Source organism: Corvus hawaiiensis, chromosome 4, assembly GCF_020740725.1.
Source record: "Corvus hawaiiensis isolate bCorHaw1 chromosome 4, bCorHaw1.pri.cur, whole genome shotgun sequence".
Lineage (NCBI taxonomy): Eukaryota > Metazoa > Chordata > Aves > Passeriformes > Corvidae > Corvus > Corvus hawaiiensis.
Genome location: NC_063216.1, coordinates 46,898,428 through 46,921,807, shown reverse-complemented (window position 1 = coordinate 46,921,807; position 23,380 = coordinate 46,898,428). Strand labels below are relative to the sequence as shown.

Genomic DNA, 23,380 nt, shown 5'->3' with positions numbered 1-23,380 from the left:
GAGATATGTGACCAGTCACCACCAGCGAGCACAACGGCTGTCAGGTCCACAGGAAGGTGTCCCAAACCCCACACGTTTCACTATTCCTGGGCAGCGGGAAGTATTTACACACGCACAAACCAAACTGGGTTCCCTACCAAAAGCCCTTCTTATTCCAGGGTCAAGGACCGAGACTGCTGCTCACCGGCGGGTACCCCATCTTTGGCCCCTGCGGCCCCGGAGCCGTCACTACGGGTAGGGGAGCCCGGTGCTGCCCCTTGCCATCCTTCGCCGATCCGGGTACCGGCCACTCCCACGGGGACCTTCAAGGGCAGCTGGCCGTTTGCATCCTCGGGCTCCCGGGAAGGAGCCACCCAGGTACAGAGCCACGGCCAGGGCCGGACACACGGCGCCGGGGATGCCGCTCCCCCCCTCTGCATCTTCCCCCCGCCGCTCCCGCTGCCCGCGGCGCCGCGCAGGCCCGGGGCTGCGCTCCCCCCGCCTCCGGCAGCGCCGGCCCCCGCCGGGGGCTCCCTCGGCATCGCCGCCTTTCGCCGCCGGTGCGCCCGGGAGCGCGGGCAGCGGCTCGGCCGCGCTCCACCTGCTCGCCGCGGCGGCCGTGCTCCGTACTCACTCCGCGTAGCCCGTGGTCCAGGGCAGGCGCCGGGTGTCCTTGCTGAGGATGAGGATGGGGCGGGCGATGTGGTCGGCGGAGCACTCCACCTCGTCCGGGGACAGTCCCAGGAACTCGGGTCTCCCGTAGGGGAAGCGGAGGGGCAAGTCCGCGCCGCTGCCGTGGTCGGCGCCCGCGCTGCCAGCCATGATGCCGCCCATGAAATTGGCCACGGCGGACTTCACCCGCGTGAGCATAGTACCCCCCGCCGGCGGCGGCGGCAGCGCCGGGGCCGCCGCGCAGGGCGGGGAGCGGGGCGCGCCGGCGGGCAGCGCTGCGGAGGCGGCTCCGGCACCTCCGCCGCGCTCCCGCAATGGGGGCGCCGGGCCGCGCGGAGCCGGGCGAGAGGACGGTGGGCTCAGGGGCAGCCGCGGGGCCGAGGCCTCATTGCAGGTTTCCCCCTCCCGGCGCGGCGCTGGGTGAACTCAGCCCGGCGGCAGCGGCTGCTGAGTCATGTGATAGCGCGGCTGGATTCGCCCTGGCGCTTCCTGCTCCTCCTGCGGCACCGGCGGGCTCCTGGCACACGCCGGGCACGGGCGGCCCCGGCCCCCGCCCCCGCCCGCCTACCCGCGCCGGGGGGCGGCCCGCGGCAGGTGCGCGGCGGGCGGAGCCTGGGCCCGGCGGGGCCGCCCCCGGCTGCCCGCAGCGATGCAGCCGCGACCCGCGGTCGTGCCCGCGGCCGCCTCCGGGATGAGCTGCCCGGGAGGCGTCTCCCGCCTAGTCGCTCGGGCTTCCATTAGCGGGGGCTGGACATCGCCGCCCGCAGTGCGCTGTCCCTGCTACCCCTGGGCTGAGCCAACGCCGTCCCAGCCCCGGCAGAGCCCGCTGATCCTGCGGAGCAAGACTCGCGCTTGGAGGGTTTACTTGCCTTCTCCTGCTTAAACACACCAAGGATATTTTCCCCACAGAGCCGTTTGTTAGAAAAGAGAACTGGGGACCGTGGCCGAAAGCGAGCTCTGCTGCCGGCCTGCCGTGGGTTCCCCCTGCGTGCCGGGGGAGGCCGGGGACGTGCCCTCCCGCCGGTCAGCGGTGACGGAGTGGCAGCCCCCGGGCTCCTCCGCGCACCGCCGGACGTTTAGGATGCTGTCATGGAGCAAAAGTGAAAGAACGGGGCCAAACATCTTCAAATTTGAGGACATAGATGTTTTAACCCTTTCTTCTCTTCTTGTGTAATTTTGACCATGTCATGCTCTTCTACAATTAAAAACAAAAAAAAAGAAATAAACAAACTGGGAGGTCTGTTCCATGTAGTGGTCACCCAAATCTGTGGAACGGTTGCAGATTTGGGTGTGCCAAGCTTTGAGAAAATGTAGGAATGGAGCAGGAGCATGTAGGAAGTCTGTTCTCTGAAGCAAGGCTCTGTCGGTGCCCTGTGATTCTGCAGCACTCCTGAGAGCTGTAAGTCTCACTGAAAGGCAGTGCGAAATGGAGCAGGTAGGTACGGCAAACCATGAGAGTAGTGCAGTACTGGAACTTAGCAGGAGAAAGCTGGTTAGTCGTCATACATGGCATACATATAGTGGGGAAGATTTGCCATCATCTTGCTGGCTCATACTAGAAACCAGCTGGCATAAAACTCAACACACAAAGGTTTGAAGAATGAGTCCTGTGAGCTTGTTCAGTTTCTTATTATTAAATAACATCCTGAGAACTGAGTTCAAACAATGCCTGTGTTTGCTACAGGTTCCTTACATACAGACATAAGAAATGTAAAGCTGTTGTTACACTCACCTGTTTTTATGATAAAGTTGTCTATTAATAAAGTCTAGAGAACCAAAAGTATATTGGAGAACAGAGGTGCTAAGAGCATGTTAAGTGCCTTCTAAAGTAGAATTGGAAATGTATCTACTCCTAATTAAGCATTACAGATACACTTCCTTTAGCATGAGGTGTTTATTTTTCCTATCTCTTGTTTACTTATTTCCAGGGTTGATATTACAAGTATTTTGAGGAACAGTAAACCTCTCTTAGTTAATTCCCAGTTTCTTCCACCCAAGACAATCTCTTTATACTATCTGTTGTCTGCTGGACGGCCTCTGTTTTTTCATCCGACAGGTACTCCAGCACTCATTTCCCTCACTAATGCTTATAGGACCAGCCACTGAGACAAGACAGTAGTGAGAAGAGGGACATGAGCAGAAGTTGACATGTATCCCTCTATCCCTCACAGGTTATCAACTGTACTTCTAGAGAAGCTGTGCCAATGTACTAGACTTTGCAGTTTATTGGACCCAAAGGCTTTGAAAAATATCATTGACTAAAACTCAGAGAGAATTCAGTGTTTGTTCTCTGGCCCCATGCTGCAGTCACTATTCTGCACAAAACATGAGGGAGAAATATGAAGGAATATGTGTGGGCTTGTTAGAGTTTAAATTATTATCTCTGCTAGATGACAAGGAAAAGCTCAGATCAGACATATGGGGAGACAGCTTAGCAGCTCACCACTCAAAACAGATCTGCGCACTGTTTCAGATTCTGTGGATGCTTACCTCTGGTACAAGAATGCTGTAATGATACAACAGTATAACAGGTGTGATATGGCCTCTTCATACTGAAAAGTACAGAGATGCCTTGATTTCAGTTCTCTGGGAAAGAGGATCATGTTCCCTTTTGACTCAGAAGTGAAGCCTCACTTCTCAAAGGAAGTAATAGTCAGTCCCTGCAGGGCTCAGCAAGTTCCCCATATCTCCTAGCCTATGGTCTGCCTGGTCCAAGCCAGACATTTTTCTTTGGTGGTGGATAGAACTTTAAACGTTTGGATATTGAGTTCAAATAAAATTTTGAGGCTGAATTCTCTATGCAAATATTTGAAAATTGACTCTCTGTCCTTCTGCAATCCCATGACTAATGCAAAGGAAAGATGACAGGTTTTTTAAAATGTTAACTTATTTGAGACATTGGGGTAAATCTACTTTTCTCTCTGAATGGCTAACCATGCCAGGGAGTGAAGCTACATGTGGGCCAGAAACACATTCATATGAGCTCTTTGAAGCATCTGAATTATGCCACCTTGTCATGCATTGTATTCAGCATTCAACAAATTCAATAATTTTAATCATAATGAAAACAGATTCACACAAAGAACACTCTAAACTTTCATGCATAAAATAATTCTGATTGGAGATGACTTCTGAAGATCATGTCCTCCAGCTCCTTTTCAAAGCAGGGCCAACTTTAAAGTTTTGTTATATTGTCCAGAAACTTGTCCAGTCAAGTTTTCAGTATTTCCAAGGATAGATTTTCCACAATGGAGATACCACAGCCTCTCTGGGCACCAGTTCCAGTATTCCACCATCCATTCTTTTTTTTTTTCCCCTGACATCTATTTGGGATTTCTGTTGTTGCAGTTTGTGTCTGTTGCCTCTTATCACCATTCACCTTTGAAAATACAATTCTTCCTTCTCTATACTCTCTTATTAGGTAGTTGAAGGCAGCAGTAAGGTTTCTTCCTCTTAGCCTTGCCTTCTAAAAGCTGAACAAATCCATTTATCTCAGCATCTTCTTGCAGAACCTTGGTGGCCCACTGCTGGCCTCACTGCAGTAGGTCATCTGGGAGCCCCAAACTGGACAGAATACTCTCACAAGTGCCATTCAAAGGGGCATGATCACTTCCCATGACACTTGCTAATACACCCCAATATGTGTTTACCCTTCATCACTGCAAAGACACACTGGTGATTGATACTCACTTTATTGCCTGCCAGGATCCTCAGGCCTTTTCCTGTGAAGATGCCTTCTTTACCATCAGTCCTCTGCATGGGTTTTCCCCATCCCAGTTGCAGGACTTTGCACATGTTCTTGGTGAACTCCAGAAAGTTCCTGTCAGCCCATTTCTCCAGGCTGCTGAGATGCCTCTGAGTTGTAGCCCTGCCCTCCAGCTATCAACTTATTCCACACAACCAGGGGGAAACGAGACAAATACAGACAGCAAAAAAATTCGTAGGGCTGTCATAACATCTCTGTAGGTATTATTTTTATATAGAACCACAGAATATCTCAAAATTGGAAAGGACCCATAAGGATCATGGGATCTAACTGCCTGCTCCTTGCAGTACTACCTAAAGCTAAACCACGTGGCTAAGAGCATTGTCCAGATGCTCCTTGACCTCTGACATGCTTGATGCCATGACCAATTCCCTGGAGAGCCTATCACAGTGACCAGACACACTCTCAGTGAGAACTTGTCCTAATGTCCAATCTGACCTTACCTTGATGCAGCTTCATTCCATTTCCTTGTGTCTTATTTTTGCCTTTGTAGCTACTTTTTAGAGAACTGTAAGAAAATTCACGTTAAATAAAGGAAAAGCTTGTAAAATGAAATATCCTCTTGGCTGTAAGGATTCTGGTTCTAGCTTGTGAGTACTTGAGCAGAAAATATATTATGTGGACTAGCTGGAAGTGTATCCAGTGAAAGTGCATTGACTTGACATGTTTAAATTTTTTCTGATAATAAAAATTATTTCTGGTGCAGGCCCTTTTTTGTTTCTCTTGCATAATATGGCAATACTTGGGGCTCTGCCTCATAGGAATGTGGAATTTATTTCAACAGTGTAACTCTCACTAGCTTTTGTACTTTGTTTATACCTTATGTGGCTTGCTTACCGGAAGGTTTTTTTTCCTGTGCTTTTCATGCTCTGAATAAAAGCAATGGAGAAGCTCCCTAAGACTTTGGTGAGAGAAGAAGTAGGTCCAATGTGAGACGAATGCACCATTTCTGCAGGTTTGAACTTCTGGGTCATTTTATCACAGATGTAGTCAATATCCACAGGTGTGAACTGAGCTGCTGAACAAATTCGGAGAGCGTGTCAGAATAGGTGCTTGGCATTATGGGATGAATCTGTATATGCAGGGGGAAAAAAGCTGTGACAGAAGAATTGGTTGCACTTCTCTGTTAATTCCCCATACAAAAAACACTTAAAGCCTTATTTTTGCATATGATTCTACTTAGGAAGATTACCACGTCATGTGGTGATCAATGAAGTTATTCTTACCTTTTCAAAAGGACTGTGCAACCTTTAATTAGCATGAGGAAGCTCTTTATCTCCAGAGAAAGGCCCTTCAGAAGCACAGTGCCTGAAGCATTATAGTGACGTGCAGACAAAATGCCTCTTATTAAGACATCAATCCTACTTCCCGCAATACCCGATCTCTGTCTGCCTGCAGCAACCCCCAGCATTTCTAGGCTTATAAGAGCTGATGAGATGGAAGCTGTTGGTGCTCTTGCCAGTTTGCATGCAGAAGCACCAATTAAACTTAAAAATAAATAAATGTTAGCAATACTTGAAGTGGTATCTTTCCTCTGCTATACCTGATTTCTACTGCACAATCCTCTAGTCAATATTAATTTCACACGCGGATTTCCTTTTGAGAGACTTCCGCAACTGAAGCTCAGAGAGAGCATCTCCATTAGAGCATGGTTAGTGTGATGGTCCCTAGGCTTTGTGGTCCAATCCAGTCCCCCACAGAGAATGAGCTGGATAGTCCCAATGAAGGCTGCTACCCAAAGTGTCAGTCCACAAAATGGTATCAAGGCCAAGCCCTCATATATTTTATTCTCCAGAATGAAATTTAGGGTGAAATGTTCTTTTTCTACCGCTGTCCTAACCACAAGGTGACCAAAACCTGTAAGTATTTTTTCTTTGTTAGGCTACAGTGGCTATACCTGGATTCACCTTTCATGGCCCAATGCTTTTCATCTGCAGGTCCTCCTCAGAGTATTGCATATATCAGAGACCTGCTGAAGCGCAGTGTGAGTTGGGGGCATGGGAAGGGCAAGCAAATATACAAAGTTTCTTTTAGGCTAGTGTGAAACTAGTTGTACACGTGGGTTTCATGCTAATATACAACATGGACTCATCAGGAGACCTAGGATGGCAGGCAGGAACAGGAGCCCAAAGTTGTCTGCTCCACTCCTAACTCCATGCATGTGGAGAATTACCTTTGTTCTTGGTCATGCTGAATGGCTAAAACCCTGTACTTTTAGGAATTAAAAAAATTCTCTCACCAGCAGGGCAGAGAAGGTATTTCAGAGCAGTGTTGTACTGAATCAGGATGGCTTTAACAAAGCAGGGGCTGGAGCCCTGGTGTCCCATTTCCCAAGAGAGCCTCCCCCTCCTGCTTTTGCAGACGCATTCTTTCTGCACCTTCCCAGAAATATTTCGGAGGTGATACAAAGCGAAGCCCTGTCGCAGCCCTGTCCTTACTCAAAAATTCGCTGTACAGCTGAGTGGTGAAAGTATTCATGCCAGAAAAGTGGGTTCATATCCCTTCTCACAGTGAAGGACTAATAAATGCAACGTTATGAGCTGCATGAAAGCAGCCTTCAGTTACATACCTAGGCAGAAAAAAGGCTCTGAGGAGGGATCTTAACTGACTAGCAATCACAGCAAAAGATGTTACAAAATCATAACACTTCTTCCAATCTATATAAATAAAAATAAATACTTCAACATAAGCTGCCCATAAGCCTGCCAGAGTGTCACATTTGCCAAAGGCTACAGAATGACTTTTTCTACAAGAATCTATCTGCGAATATCCTGAAAATAATTTTCTAATTTCACAATAAGCATCATCATTATGATTTTGCTTCTACAGTCTCTTCTTACTTCCCATTATCTGCTCCTTTTGAATGCCTGTAGCTAAATCTGCTAATAATGGGATGGAGTAGGGATTAGTTTGTTTATGTGCTTCTGTTGGCAGCTTTTCATAGGGGAGGTGGAGCAAAATGATTATATTCTCTCTGGGGCTCCTTTGCCCTGGCTCTTGTGAAAGAACATCTTGCCTTGATGATGTTGTGAGAGGCTTCAAAATGTCAGCACTGGCAACACTTTTGCTGACAGTCTCAGCAAAAAAAGATGAAACTAGTCAAATAGTTTGCAATGCAGAGACAACAGGAAAATAAGCAGGTTAAAGGACATGTAGGTATTTGTAGGGGTGAGGGACAGTATTAAAAGCTTGACTGAGTACAGGTACATGTGTTTCAACTACCTCAACATTTCCAGTTGAGTAGGAGCATGTTTCAGAATACAAGATAGTCTTGACTGGTGCCTGGGTTAAACACGGGTTAAACATGCAGGGAAGTGATTTGTATGTACCACATGGAGGGGAATTTTTGAGTAACCTGCCAGCTGCCTTCACTGCAGACACTCCTTACATGGGGCTGTCTCAAGATTAAGCAGGGTGGGTGGGTGAGGGGCTTCTTGTCTGCTGATGGTGGCTTAGGAGCAGATGGTGAACATGAATAATGATTCTGCCCCTACATTTGGGCTGCGGCTTCTGCTGCACAAGCTTTCCTGCAGTTCAGGCCAGCCAGGCACTGGCTTTCAAATGCATGTCAGCCATGGTCTTGTTGACAGCCTTAACCATCATGCTTAGAGTTAGGCAATGCTTTCAAAAATATTTCTTTTTTAATTAAATGAACAGTTCTGGCTGAACGTCAAGATTTGAATATCATCTTGGACATATGAAATCCCAGGTGCCTTATGTGGTCCTCATTCTCATAGTTTTGCCAAGGAAGGAGGTAGGATATTTGAGCAAGTTGTCAAAACTCCAGGGTCCTAGACTTCAGGCTGAATTTACCAGATGTTTTATGTTTTCATAAATCACAGTCACAGCTATAGTGAATGATGGCAGACAAAGTTAAAGAAATTATATTACTTTTGCATTTAGCTCTTAGATTTATGCACATCTTCTGTAAGCAGGAATATGGAAACTGTTTTCCTCATTCCTTTTTTATTTTCTGTCCAGCATTGCTCCTGATGTGTCTGTGTCTCTGTATAGTCAGTCTGATTATCTACTTTCGCAAATACATGACATTCTGATATTAATATGCTGTCATTCAGACCGGTACAACTAATATATGGAATCTTGTCAACAGACAATAAAAAGAAAAAAAAAAGACAAAAGCAAGTATTTAGAGTTTGTTGTTACTTCCAAAAGTTTGATGAAGAGGTAAAAGTGAGTATATAAATATTTATTGAGTTGTGTTAGAGTAAAAAAAAAAAGCTCTTCTGGTTTAGTTGTGAAAAAAGATACTATAAATTTTATCTATTCTTCTACAGCATCCTTCAAAGTTCTCTTGTTATACTATCTGCTTCTTTTTCTGCAAAACCCTGTGTCACTAGTGTGGGACCTAAAGCATTTAAGCCTGGGCAAGCACATCTCTCTCTTTCTACCTTGCTCTTGTTTTATAACTTGAGTGGTCTCTCTTATTAATGCTCATGACAGTTTTATTTAAATTAATTATTCCTCACCATATTTTATTTATTGAGGGGTTTGGGGCTTGATTTCTTTTTTCTTGACTTCTTTTTTTAATGGATTAGAAGCTGTATCTTTTGAAAATCTCCTGCAGAGTGAGTTTTAAAAAAAGTAGTAGTAGTAGTTGTTGTAGTAGTAGTAGTGGTAGTAGTAGTAATTGTAGTAATAGTAATGGAATAATTCCCTTCATGATTCTTCCTAAAGGCACAAAAACGTAACTGTTACATCTGCTTAATTTCTCCCAATTGGGACTGATTTAGTGGTGAAAAATCAGGATTTAATTCAGTAGTACAGTGCTGCCAGTCAAGGGAGAGACATGTGAGAGCATTAACAATGTGCCAGTAGTGGCCATCCTGAGTATAGCAACACTCAGGAGCTTCATTGGTTGAGAACTGGACCCATTTCAGTTGTGCTGTAATGCAGGAATCAGGCTAACTTAAAGGATCTTCCAAGATCACAGAAACCAGGCTTCTTCAGATGCTCTCAAAAAAAAAAAAAAAAAAAAAGGCACTGGAAAGGTTGCATCAGGGGAAGTCAGTTCAGTTCTGGAATGAGCTGATGGGGAAAAAGTTCAAACAGGACTGTCTGAATATCTCTGCTTCCGCGGCCAAGGCAGCCACGGGAAATGTCCTAAGCAAACACAGTGCCACAACAATAGGCAATCTGCATGACCTTCTGCTTACTCCAGCTGACATATCTGAAAATCACATTAACCTCTGGCTTTTATGGGTCATGGTCTTTCAACTATTGTGTGTAACAACCTAAGAAACCCAATAGAAAAGATGCTTTTTAACAGATTTAAAGCAATAAAGCAAGAATCATGATCTTCCACCAGATAGCTGACATAGAATAAATATGCTGACCTTCTGGAAAAATAATTATTTGTGATTGCACATCTGTGTCTACAGTGGTATTTTTTTCTAATTTAAAGTATTTTTTAAAAATATTTAATTATTTCTATGGAACTGGAGCTTCTTTTGATAGTGATACATGCACCTCAAATACATTCAAGTAATGAGAGTGAATAATTAGCATGCCATCACCTAACGATGGTTGTTGCCAATTGTTTTTCAGCTTAGCCACTGAAAACAGTTCTCACTGTGCTGCAGGGCAGTTCCTTTTGTCCTGTGTTTTCACACTCCTTTACCCTCCACTTGAGTTCTTTTCTAAAGCCCTGCCTGAAGCAGGGAGATGCCAAGGGCTCGCTGCCCATGGCTGCCACAATGCCTCAGCCTCCGAGGATGCGGTGCAGTCATGGTACCCCATGGCTAGTCCAAAACTTGTCACCAGCCTCAGCAAAACTGACTCTGGTCTCCCTGAAGACATGAGTAAAGTAACTCTACTGCTGCTTGCTGCCTTCTTCTGCCCAGTACAGCGTGGGGCTGGCAGTGGACGTGATGGGGAAATTTTGGGGACTGCTCAGCCCAGGTTTACAAGCTCCAGCTTTCACAAATCCATCCTGAGCCAAAAAATAGGAACCATGGTCACAGCTACTCTCTTGTCCTTGGTCCTTTGTGCCTGTCCTTTGCTATCCCAAACCAAAAGGGTATTTCATCCATGGATTTCATTTAATCTCCATTTGCAATTTTACTAAAGGACTTAACTGAACTACAGGAATCTACAGTTCCATAAAAGACCCATGATTAAGAAAAATCTGCAAATGTATTGTCTATATTTATGCATTATTTATTTAATAATAAAGGGTTTATGTTGGTGAGGGGCACTGTGAGATACTTCCCTTAACAGTGCTCAAAATAGCCCTGCTGGGCAGAGCTCTGTTTCAGCTGCAGTTAGGGGGAGATGCGGGCCTGAAGTCAGGGTGAAAGAGTTCCCTGTCATGATAGCAGGGACAGAGTCTGCAGCTCAAGAGCAGACCACAGAAAAGTGTTGACACCACAAAGACAGCCACGATGTTCCATTAAATGTGATGAAGCCTGAAATTCAAAGCTGGTCGAAAGACTGGTATAAAGTGCATAGGAAGCACTTTAAAATTCTGATAAGCAGGTATCACTCCGACCCTGTTGGCAGATACACTAATGTAGCAGGTTTTCAAGGATGAGGTTCTTTGAGAGAAGTTTCTCAGGAAAGTTTGATCTGTTAGTGCTTTCAGTCAAACCCCGTCACGCCCTGAGTTTAAACAAGCATGTTTAAGGAAAACAGTGACAACACTGTTCTATTTCCCATGTTTCCCATGTTGTTCTCATATGCTCCTCACAAGGGATGTTGTGACACAGGATTGTAGGTCATACTTACAATTATTGTTCTATTCTAGATGCCCTAAAGCCATCCAGTGAGAGTCCACATCCAGATATTTTTTTTAACAAGGGATTGAAACTGGCGTTTGGCACTGCAGTGTGCTGAGCTTGCTGTCCCTCTCTATGAGTGCAGAGGGGGCTCACCCAAGCAGAGCAGTGACCATGCCCCAGCATTTTTATGTGATACGTCTGCCCAGAGTGGCTTGTCTCAATGCAGAGTCTCTTCCCTGAGCACAAACTTGCAAAAGACCAGAAATCCTCCCAAGGATAGAAACAGAAAACAGGTCTCTGCTTCTCCTGGGAAAGAAATTAGATGCTCAAGACATGGTGAGAAGTGGTTTGTGGGGGATAGCAGCTACCACACAGGGAAAAATGGTAGAGATTTTAAGATGGCTCAGCAGAAGGTTGAAGTGGAAAAGGCATCCAGCAATTATAAAGGTATTGATTCAGTAATACGGATTGTGATCATTTTAGACTATTATCATAATAATGCCCTTATTTGTTTCATAATAAGGTTTCAGCAAGGACTGCAGTTCTTGGTGAAAAAGAAGTTTGGGAACTACTGATTTGATGAATAAAGGGTGATTTGGTAGGTTTCAGTAAATACTAATGATTTAAACAACATTGCCTGTAATTTTAGAGCCATATATCAAACACTGTTTTGAAGATCTTGATGTAGGAAATTCATAGCCATTTAAGCCACCTTGATGCTGTTATTCTGCAAAACACAGCCATAAGAGCTCCACAGATACTAAAGGGTTAGAATTTGTTTCCAACTGCTTCTGAAGCTGCCAATGACAGTAAACCTGATTTTTAGAAAGTTCTTCCACTTGGCTTCAGCCAGCTTTTAGCTTCAGCAAAATTGTGTGCTTAGCAGCTCTTGAAAAACGGTGCATTTCTATCAGGTACCCATGGCTGTATTTTGGATCTGGATTTAAGCACTTGACTCTGAATTTCTGATTAAATAGTATTTTTTTTATAAATCCTGGTGATTAAAATTCATCAAAACTAGGGGCTCATATTGCTGCCTTCAACACTCATCTTTTCCTTTTGTTTCCTAACATACATGTAAACAATTGTATCTTGAACACAGATTCAGAAAAATAAACTTACTCTATCATAATAGTATTACTGCAAGAATTCATAAGCCTAAATAAATTTTTATATGATAACTTGCCAGAATTGCTCACCCATGCAAAATTAGTGATGTGCCAACATTGGCAGATTAACACATAACCATATTGTGCCAACACTGGCAGGATTAGCACATAACCATATTTTCTGTCTTTTTTTTTTGGCAATAATCATTATACCACAGATAGCAGTAAAGGGGATCTGCCATGCTTGTGGTTTTAGTTCTGATGGCTTGGGCAATAGCCACGGTCACAGTGAAATGAAATAACGCAGGTGTTAACACAACAGAGTTTCCAGAGGAAGAATCCAGTGTTATTTTTTATAATCTCCTTACAATCTGCGCTGAAGCCCATTGCTTCTCCCCAGTTAAACTCAGCCAGGGCTACTTCAATGAAGTCACAAAATCACAGAAAGGGAAAAGTTGGAAGGGACCACAGTGGATCATCTGGCCCACCCTCCTTGCTCAAGCAGGGTAATCCCAGAGCACATTGCACAGGATTGCATTCAGACAGTTCTTGAATATCTCCAGCGAGGGAGATTCCACAAGCTCTCTGGACAACCTGTTCCAGTGCATGGTCACCCACACAGTAAAGAAGTTCTTCCTCATATTCAGGTGGAACTTCTATGCGTCAGTCTCTGCCCATTGCCTCTTGTCCTGTTGCTGGGTATCACCAGGAAGAGCCCAGCTCCATCCTCTTGACATCCTCCCTTCAGATAATTACAGACATTGATGAGGTCCCTTCTCAGTTGTCTCTTCTCAAGGCTGAACAGGCCCAGTTCCCTGAGCCTGTCCTCATAAGAGAGATGCTCCAGTCCCTTAATCACCTTTGTAGCCCTCCATTTGACCTGCCCCAGGAGCTCCACGTCTCACTTGTACTGAGGAGCGCAAAACTGGACAGAATACTCCAGATGTGGCCTCACTAGGCCTGGCAGCTGCTGTTCAGCGAGTTCTCAGTCCACCTCACTGTCCACTCATCCAGTCCACACTTCCTGAGTTTGCTTATAAGGATATTTTGAGAGACACTGTCAAAAGCCTTGCTGAAGTTGAGGTGGGCAATACCCACTGCTCTCCCCTCATCCATTCAGGTAGTTGTTTCATCGTAGGAGGTCATCGGGCTGGTCAAGCATGATTTACCTTGAGTAAATCCATGCTGACTACTCCTGATCACTTTCTTGTCATTCCTGTGGATACAGATGGCCTTCAGAATAAGGGACTCCATAACCTTTCCAGGGACTGAGGTGAGGCTGACTGGCCGGTAGTTCCCTGGGTCCTCCTTCTTGCCCTTTTTGAAGACCAGGGTGACCTTTGCTTTCTTCCACACCACCCAGATGCAAAGCCAGCATGGGGTCTCTATGAAAGAGAACATGAGATCACAGCAGCTTGTGCTTCTCAGGCTTGTAAACAGTTATCTTTTGTAGAAACACAATGCTCAATACATTTTTGTATGAGTCATATGTGTCCTTCCTCTTCAGTCTCTTCCCAAACAAGTTCTCAGTGTTTCTGCATATCACTTCTAGCCATTATCACAGTAGCTGCACATCTCGTATAATAAAAAGTGCATATAAGCTCAGAATGCTCTCAATAAAATAGAGATTAATTCCATAACAACAACAACGACGATGACAACAACAACATCATCTATGCAGGAAACTGTTGCCTTTATAACACAGAGAAACTTTATGGGAAAATTTCCTCGAGGGTGGTGGATCTTTTGATATTTTTTATGTAAATCTCTTCAGACTGCTTTTTCTTTTCCTTTTGTAGAATTAAAATAAATATTTTTAAAATAGCTAGAAGGTAATATATGACCATATTTTAAATTTGAACAAGTTCTTCTGATTTCTTTCATAAATGCCATTAAAGCCAAAAGGGAGTTCTGCACTTATATTCTGAAGCAGCGACATGATAGTGTGATTCACACTAAAAGTCAATCTGAATATCAATGTTTCAATGTATAAGGGAAAACAAAGCTGCCCCAAGGTTTCTGCTTATCCTGTACAAGGAAAGAATTATCTCTATAGGAAACTTAGAAGAGCTGTATTATGCACATCCATTTATGTGCCTGCATACACAGTTAATATAAAATACCTCATGCTTTTGTGGGTGGTATATGACACTATAATACACCTGAACTCAAGTGAGAGAGGTTTCCGGTCTGGGCAGGATGACTGAGTCTGTCCTGGTGTGCAGGGGTGATCCTGTGCACACACACCCTGCCCCTGCACATCCACACTGCCCACCAGGCTGCCTGTGGCCCCTGTGGCTCCGGGCAGGGACAGGGCTGCACCCCTGTGCAGCCTCTTGCCACATGGCACCGAGATGCCGGTTCAGTGTCCAAGGAATTGAAGCAGCCCAGGCACTGTTCTGGTGCACACGTTGTCTGGGGGGGAGCTTGCTCCTCAATAAGCGCCCCAGTTCACCTCTAACTGCAAGTGGTTTACATCCACCAGTGCATATAGGTTGCTGTGTGGGCGCACAAGTATAAGCAGGTCAGATTCAGGAACACTTTTCTGATTTCCCCTGGTGTTGTTGCCAGCGAGGCAGTGTGATTTCACAGGGGAAATTACTACAAGTGTGGCTCTCACAAAAATCAGCTGCTGCATTGTGGAAAAGACCAGTTCCACTCCCAGTTCCTTGTAGTCCCTATCCATCTTCTTCCTTTGCAATTCAAAGTTACAGATATGCTTGCATCCCCCCAGAATGGAAAGGAGACAACTTAGCTGCGATTACAAAGAGGACTTTTGAGATCAAAAGGTGTCAACAGTGTCTTGCAACTGTGTTTAGACTTCAAACTAAGTCAGCCAACTGAATGCTAAACCATGTCCTGCTGAGATGCAAATAACTTGAAAGGTGAAGAGCAGAGGTCAGAGTACTGTCTAGGGAGTTCTGGCCAAAATACAGTGAGCCATATCTCTCCTTCCTTATCCCTGGTGGGATGGGAATGAGAATCAGAAGAAGGTAAAATCCATTAGTGGAAATAAGAGCAGTTTAATAATTTAAGTAAAATATAATAACAATAATTCCAATAACAACAGCAATAAAAAAGCAGATAAGAAACAGAAAATAATAAAAGCCAAGAGAAACAAGGGATGCACAATCCAATTGCTCACCACCATTGACTGATGGTCATTGACAGCCCATTCCTGTACAGTGATTAACCTTCCCAGCCAATTCCTCTCACATACTGGTCTTGATGTTCTGTGGTATGGAATTACCCTTTGGCCAGTCCAGGTTGTCCATCCTGGCCGTGCTTCCTCACAGTTTCATGTGCACCTCTTTGTTGGCAGAGCATGGAAAGCTGAAAAGTGCTGGACTTAAGTAAGCACTACTTAGCAACAAAGTGTGTTATCAACATTATTCTCATACTACATCCAAAACACGGCACTGTACCAGCTACTAGGAAAAAAACTAACCCAGTCCCAGGCAAAACCAAGACAGCAGGGCAAAGCAGCTGCTGTTTCCCTTTCTAGAAGCCTGAGCTGTAGATCCATTCCCTGCAGGGCTCGCTAAAGGCTTTCCCATGTGTGAGAATGCCAGCCCCCTCTGCTGAGTTTTTAAAGAGCATTGTTAACTCCATATGTGTCTTTTGGCTCTCTGCTTTTTATTTCTGTGTTTTATCTGCTGGCATCCTTAGAGTGTTAAAAGTTGCATTTAACCTTGTCAAAGGAGGACTGTTTCTATTTTAAATTGAAGCATTTTTGTACACAAATCATATTTTGCTTGCAACATTTCCTTATGGTTAAATATTTATGTTGGAATTCCTAAATTATAGTACAAAAACAGTCAAATGAGCTGAAGAAGAGCAACTTCTGTTCTGAAAGGAAGTATAATGATATCGTTGATATCTCGTAAATGAAACTATTTAACTTCCAAGGCAATAGAAGGAATAGCAGCTATGTATTTTGTGACAGACAAAGCCTTTCTCTTCCCCCATGAGCATATCATGATTTCGTCAAATCCGTTTAGTGAAGCGTCTTGGATTGTTTTATTTAGCAATTTGCCTTCTCCTATATGTTGACTGACAAGAGTTCTCAGGTTGAAACTTTATTTTCTCACACATGCAGCTGACATTGCTGGGGCAAGTCACAGTTACTAGTCCTTTCCTGGACAAGTGTGTACTTAACCTGCTTGGGTTTATTTAAAACTTAATTTTCCTTGAATGTGCCAATGTGTGACTTTAAGATTCAGTTTCTTTTGGACCCAATTAGGCATTTTCCCAGAAAAGCAGGATTTTAACCATTAATCCTGCAAGATGACAAAACCTCACAAAAAAATATTACATTTACAGACTTGTTGCACTACAGAAGGAAATAAATTAGGTTGCCTTGGTTTTGCTTAATCTCAACTACAACCTCAGTGCTTCAAACCCTTGGAATAAATTTCCTTGTTACCATGCCCCAGGGCATTCCTCCTCCAGTATCCTATAACAAATCCTGATTGTTACATGACTGCGCACTCAGCAAACATTTCTGCATTTCTCAACCGATTTTTTTTGTGTTTTATTCCCATAAAAATTGGTCCCAATCTGATTTAGTACAAATATGAAAATATCTGAAACACCCCATAGTGCAAATGTTGTTTTCTAAGATCTCGTTCCTGCAAATACCTATAGAACGAAACTGTAAACAAAATTAGGAGAAAGAGAAATAGCAGCAGGACAACCATGACTTAGCCAGTTGAAGGAAACATCAGTGTCTATTTACAATGTTGTTTAAATTTTTTCTAAATCCATTTTAACTTCTGTTGGAAAATGCTATATTTATACAAAAGGACTATAAAAATGACCTGAACTGATCTTTATCTTCAACTGAACTGAAGGTAGCCTGGTAAAATCTGACCATCACCTTTCAGTGATTATTTGGAAATAAAATACATTTTCTTGAAGTACTTAAAATTCTTTTTGGTCACTATGGTATGTTAGTAAATGCTACTTTCAAATGTACATTTCACACCAAAATAGACGTTTTTCCAATGTTAACTATAAAAACTACTAGAAACTATTGCCTCTGCCTAAGTAACATGATAACAAAGGAAACAAGAAGCATCTTTGATGCAAACTCATTTTTATCCCTTTGAAATAAATAACAACATCTCCCTTTTGAATAGAGGTACTGAATGCACCCTCATTTTCTGTTCTTTCAATATATATTCCAGGAGGGAAAATGCATGGCAGGTAATTAAAATACACGGGAGACAAATATTATTGCATGATTGCAGTCCAGTACACTGAGGTCCTTACTTCATCTGGGACTTGATAATGGAGATACAATAAATGATAAGGAACACTATTTTTTCTTTAATCTCTCCGTGAAAATATACTTCATATTGACACAGGGATAGCAATAGAGCTGCATTATTTTGTTTCTGAAGAAAAACTCTAGGTGAACAGCAGCCATTAATAAACCAGACAATTTTCTCCAATACTGGAAAAGATATTATGAGACCAAGATTGTTCAGCTGATGAGCCTGCTTCTGTAATCTGTTTTGGATAACAGCATTATAACAGCACAGAGAGTGTGCCTATATGAAAGATATTAATGATTTCTTCTGAAGCAAAATATAAAGTAAAAAAACAGCTGTCTGAAATAGTGTAGTTAAAGGCTTATTTCAAATTTATTGTAATTCTGATTGCTGTGTAGATGTGTGCATGCTATTGTAATCCATGACTATAATCAAACTATTAGAAACACTGAGACTGAGAACTAGAACAATGAACCAGCTAATGGCTGTCTGGATCACACTAACAGCACATCATGCCATGCTTATAATTTTTATCATCCTAGTAACACTAAAATAGTGATAATTGTAGGATCAAAATGGTGATGCCATTGATGAAGACATGCAAATCCTTTCAAACTCAAGTTTGAAAGAATCTGCATCTCTTATGTCACAACAAATGAGTGATTTTTGGAGTGTGCCATTTAACCAGCTTGTTTCTCTTTCCGGGTTTTAGTGAATTTCTAAACAGTTCTGCAAAAATTTTTGGACTGAACCTCCCCAAAAATCATGAATCCAAGATGCAAGTCTTGCAGGTAAAATGTATGAAAAGACCAAAATTAAGATAACTGGACTTTCTCTGCTACCTCAGTTATTAGTTTTTCTCAGTTGTGTCTCCAAACAGCATCTTGGCTGGAAATCCAAGTTCCAAAGATGCCTATTCAGGATGGCTGAAGAATATTCCTGGTTATAGTGTGGCACTGGGATCAAGCCCTGCTCTCACAGCCTGGGTTGGCAGCCCCAGTGAGATGTGAGCCAGAGGTTACACAGTTCTGCTGCTGCACCTGCCATAAGTCACACTATGTCTTGCTCAAAGGACCAACCACCAGATGTTGAACTGATCCTACCGGCTTCTCGTAAAGCTTCATGAAATTTGTTGTGTTTTGTCATTGGCTATGTGTTATGAGCTCATAAGATCGCTCATGCTGGTGAGCAGTAGGTCAGCTGCAGAGTAGGATTTCTCAGCCTACCTCTTCAGAGGTGGGAGTAATCACAACCTAGAGTTAAGAAGCAGAGGCTCCTCTCAGATCACATCCAGATGTTCATTGCAGGCAAGGAAATACAGACTACATGCTGGTGGCTCTTCCAACTATCACTCCAGACCTTGCTCAAGTGTTACATGAAATGTTTGAATGGGAAGCAGTGGCCACAACCTCTCCCAGCTCACTGCATATGGGCTTTTAAGGAGACATGACGCAGGCACTTCCATCCACTGGCAAGCCAGCACAGCCAGAGCTCTGAGCTGCCGTGGTGGCTGTGTTTGCCTCACACATACATCACTTTGAAGCCTGTAATTGTGCTTCTAGTCCAGGATGCCAGATGTGGTCTGGATCAGGATGAGGACAGGATTATGGTTTGAGAACTAGCAGCCTGCCTTGCATGAATGAAAAGGGACAGGGTCCTGGTTGGTGGAAGCATAGCTAAAGGAGGAGGAATGAAAAAATACAGAGTTTAGGTGGGGGCATTGAGGTGCAAGAGATTGGGAAGAGTGGGTGAAGTAGATAGTGATGTGGGGTTGAGTCCCGACAAGACCGAATAAAATGCCATATAAGTAGTTGGGGAACCTGACATTGACAAATTTAGTTTGGGAAGCTTTCGTAGGCACTTGCAATAGAAGGATGCCTTGCAGGGTGATGAGCATACTTGGAAGATGTGTTGCAGAAAACTCAGGCTACTTCACTGTCCTGTCAGTGATGTATTTGAACAAAAATACATGCATATGACAGCATAAGGAAGTTGGAGATTTTGTTCATTCCTTTTAAATCAGGTGATAACCACAGGTCAAGTTTTTCTGGCAATAGAAGGATTGTCATGGACAGAATAAAACTTGCTGCTAAAAAAAGTTCACATAAAGAAGGCAGAGAAGAGGGAAAGGGAAAGAGCCTGTTTTTCTGCTGCCCCAAGGAACACTTCAGATGTGACTGGCTGTTAAGGATCAGTGTGACACTTTCAAGAAAATACCTGATCTCTAGAAGCAGGGATGCCTACTTCCAAACCAGAATGATCTGCTCTAACATCATGGGCTGTACAAGCAGAAGGCTGTCCTATAGGGCTTCCCAGTCTCCTCGGGCCTTGCAGACAGAACATGACCTTCATACAGTGACCCCAGTACAGTTTATTTTTTGCAGAAAGGAGAGCTAAGAGAAGGGACTGTCTGTTTATTCCGACAGTCTCTGACATCCTGAATCACTGGTCTCTTGTTGCTATCTTAGCACAAATAATGAGAATAACTTCGGGTGATGATACTTCCAGTTAACCTGGAGTTCTCCCGGAACACCTATTGGATACTTTTATCTAAGAACAATTAGAAATGTGTCTGCTACATTTGGAATAAACCTAAATATTGCTGCACCTCATTCTTTCAATGCCTTACCTCACAGCTGCTGGAGGCATGATGCTAAATGCCTCCCCAGGAGCCTGCACATACTGGGGAGACATGGATGGAGATGAGGATCCCAGTGGCAATATGGGGAAAAGTATATACATGTGCCTTGGTATTCTCAATGACATCTATTGGACAACTCTGTTGGATTGGTTCCCAGCATTAATTTGCAATAATCACAATAATTTACATTCAAATCCTAATTAATGAAGTTCTGGTGTTTATGGGATGGGAGATCTTGAAAGGATAGGGTGTACTTTCTGTTCTATTTCTGCCATTTTTCATTCCAGTGAAACTCTGCTCATGACTCACTGCTCATTACCATCTCCTGGCAATGTATGAAGAGAGAGATGTACAGCAGAACAAAATGTTTCTTACCCTGATTATTTGCTTGTTTTCAACAGGCCAATACCTCCTTTACCACAAACTGGTAAACGGCTTCCTTATAAATTCAAATCCACAAAAGTATTTATGTGAGGAAACACTTGACCACCTCAAGGTTATTTGTACTTATCATCTCTGTGCTAAATGGTTGGGGTGAGTGGAGAGTGGAAAATCCCTTTCAGTGAGAAGTGCAGACAGGAAGCATTTAGGCTTGGAGCCTCCAGCAACAGCAATGGGCTGTCTCTGGGCCATGGAGGCACCAACTATCTGCTGATGACAGGTGCTGAGGAAAGCTACTAACATAAAGAATGCTATGAGGTAAAGATGATTCCTTTATATGGATATCCACAGAATTGTGGAATTACAGAATGGTTTGGGTAGGAAGGGACATCCTTCATCTAGTTTCACCCTGCTGCCATGGGCAGGGACACCTTCCACTAGACTATGTTGTTCAAAGCCCCATCCAACCACACCCAAACAGTTCCAGGTATGGGACATCCACAGCTTCTCTGGGCAACCCGTGCCAGTGTCTCAGCATCCTAACAGTCAAGAATTCCTTCCTTATGTCTAATCTAAACCTACTCTTACGCAGTTTGAAGCCACTGCCCCTTGTCCTATCACTACAGGCCCTTGTAATAAGTCCCTCTCCATCTGCCTTGCAGGGCCCCTTTAGGTACTGGAAGGCTGCTATAATGTCTGCCTGCATCCTTCCCTTCTCCAGGCTGAAAACACCAACTCCCTCAGCCTTCATTCAGACAATTAGTAAGGTAATTCTTAAATTCAGGTAATTTTAACTTAATTAATTTATTAACTAGTGCCCACATTAAAGCACTGCTGGGTTTGTGGTACTTTCTTCAGTGCCCCAGCTGGTTGCTGGAGCTCTTTGAATCTTTGACTTGGTAACTTCTAAAGTACACCTTTATCTCTCTGTGCTTTCTTATATGACTGCTGCTTCCAGATGAAGGACAGGTACGTTGGGTTTGTCCCTCTTGCTGCACAGTGTGATCCTCAGTAATCTGCTGAGGTGCACATATGGACAACATCTGGCCTGTAGGGTGGCATCCTGCATTGGTGTGCACCATCCCTTTGTGCCCAGTGGTTGCTTTTGGAAAGAAATCTGGTCGCACAAGCATGGAGACAGCCATGATGTGTGGCAGCAGATCCTCTGCAGCAGGTCCACATAGTGCAGACATGGCTATTAGGAATGAAGATCACCAAGATGTGACTTAAGTTTCCATTCACCTGGAAGCATAACACTTGCAAGCTCTCTTCCCTTGGAAGAATCAACCATTTATCTTACAACTATGCAAAAATTTATAAAATCATTAACTACTGATATTTGATGGGAAAAAAGCCAGGGATCTTTCTTGGATTTTCTGCATTTGATGCTGTTCTGGTGAAATAACTTTAGGTGGAATCTTATTAGTAAAGGGTAAAGTCCACTACAAAAATGATTTTGTATGTTTTGGGAATGAAAAGTAGATGTCAATTTACTTTATTTAAAGATTTGGAAGCAGAACCAGAGTCCTAAGAACTTCTCCTAACTCTGTTCTGTGAGCTTGTCAAACAGCACAGAGCCCTGATGACTTCTCAGCAAAACAGGCACAATAGAGGAGTGGTGATCTGAGTGTGGGCCAGGACATTTCCCAGTGGAGAAGGATTGTCAAGTCTCAGGATAAACTTCACATGGAAAGTGAACCAGATTAGGGGGAACGGCCTTTGGGAGATGTGTTTGCTGCCGCTGAAGAGATGTAAGGAACGGGGGCGGCAGCCACTTCAACACCTCTCTACCCCATCCATCCCTCTCTAAGCAGTAGAAGCCAGATGAGCTTTACAGAGATGTAGCTTCACAAGGCAGTGAAGAGATGACAAGGCTCTTTGGCCAGCCCAAACACACCGATCCCCTCTGCAAATACCTACTTTTCTGATGCATAAAGCCAGTGCAGGGATGATAGCTAGGTACATCTGGAATCTGGAATCTAAATCTGAATTACAGAAATGATGTAGAAATCTGAAAAATAGGAACACACTGAAATTGTCCCAGGGCATATTCGGTTACTCATTTACAGATTGCACACATTTAATATCTGACAGTAGGACAAAGCACTGTAAAAATACCCTTAAGAATGTGGATCTCTGCTCGGATTTATACTTAAAAGGCAACATCTGATTAGTGTCTGTGTTTTATTAACAAAAGACCAGGAGGATGAAAGCTTCTCGGATATTACCTTTATTTCACCAGATATTTTTTATAGTATATTGTGGAAGAAAATGCCACATTTCATTAAAGCCTATCATTCATACACAAGAAAGGATTTGGCAGCAGTTTATAAACCTGCAATTTTTATGGCAATTTTAAACTCTGCCCATTTTTCAGTCTCTGAAGGTTCTTTAAAAAAATGTCTTGGATGACCTCTGAATCAACTGGTGTCCACTGGTCTGTGCAGGGATGTGTGCTGTTGTACACCAGCTGTGGGGCTGCCTTTGGTATAAGCAGCTCAGTTGTTGTGTCAGCAGTTTTCACTCTGTTTAATTTTAATAGACTTGGTTACACAACACATTCTCAGACCTTCCAGCTGTGCCTAATGAAAATTCATACTGACACTCACTCAGGTCTCAGCATCCCTCTTGCTCTGGTGTTACCTTATTTTATTATTTTTTTGTTATTCTACTTCGAAAGAACTGCAGCACTCCCAATATAGGAAATGTGATATATGTTGAGGATAATCTCCTGTCACTGCAAGGTTTCTCCTTTGTTAGTTCTCTCTGTGTGCTTCATTTCACCCGTTTGCCACCCATTAGGAAGGGTAGTGAAACAT

At 43.6% G+C, this 23,380-nt stretch overlaps 1 protein-coding gene across 1 annotated transcript in view; it reads right to left on the bottom strand.

The window, feature by feature from the left end:
• Positions 1-1,196, bottom strand: part of PPM1H (protein phosphatase, Mg2+/Mn2+ dependent 1H) — a 141,279-nt gene extending 140,083 nt beyond the window's left edge. Inside the window, exon 1 of the mRNA XM_048300559.1 lies at positions 614-1,196. Within this exon, the coding sequence (XP_048156516.1) occupies positions 614-849 (236 nt within the window). The 5' untranslated portion in view covers positions 850-1,196. The remainder of the gene's footprint in view (positions 1-613) is intronic.
• Between the last annotated feature and the right edge of the window lie 22,184 nt (positions 1,197-23,380).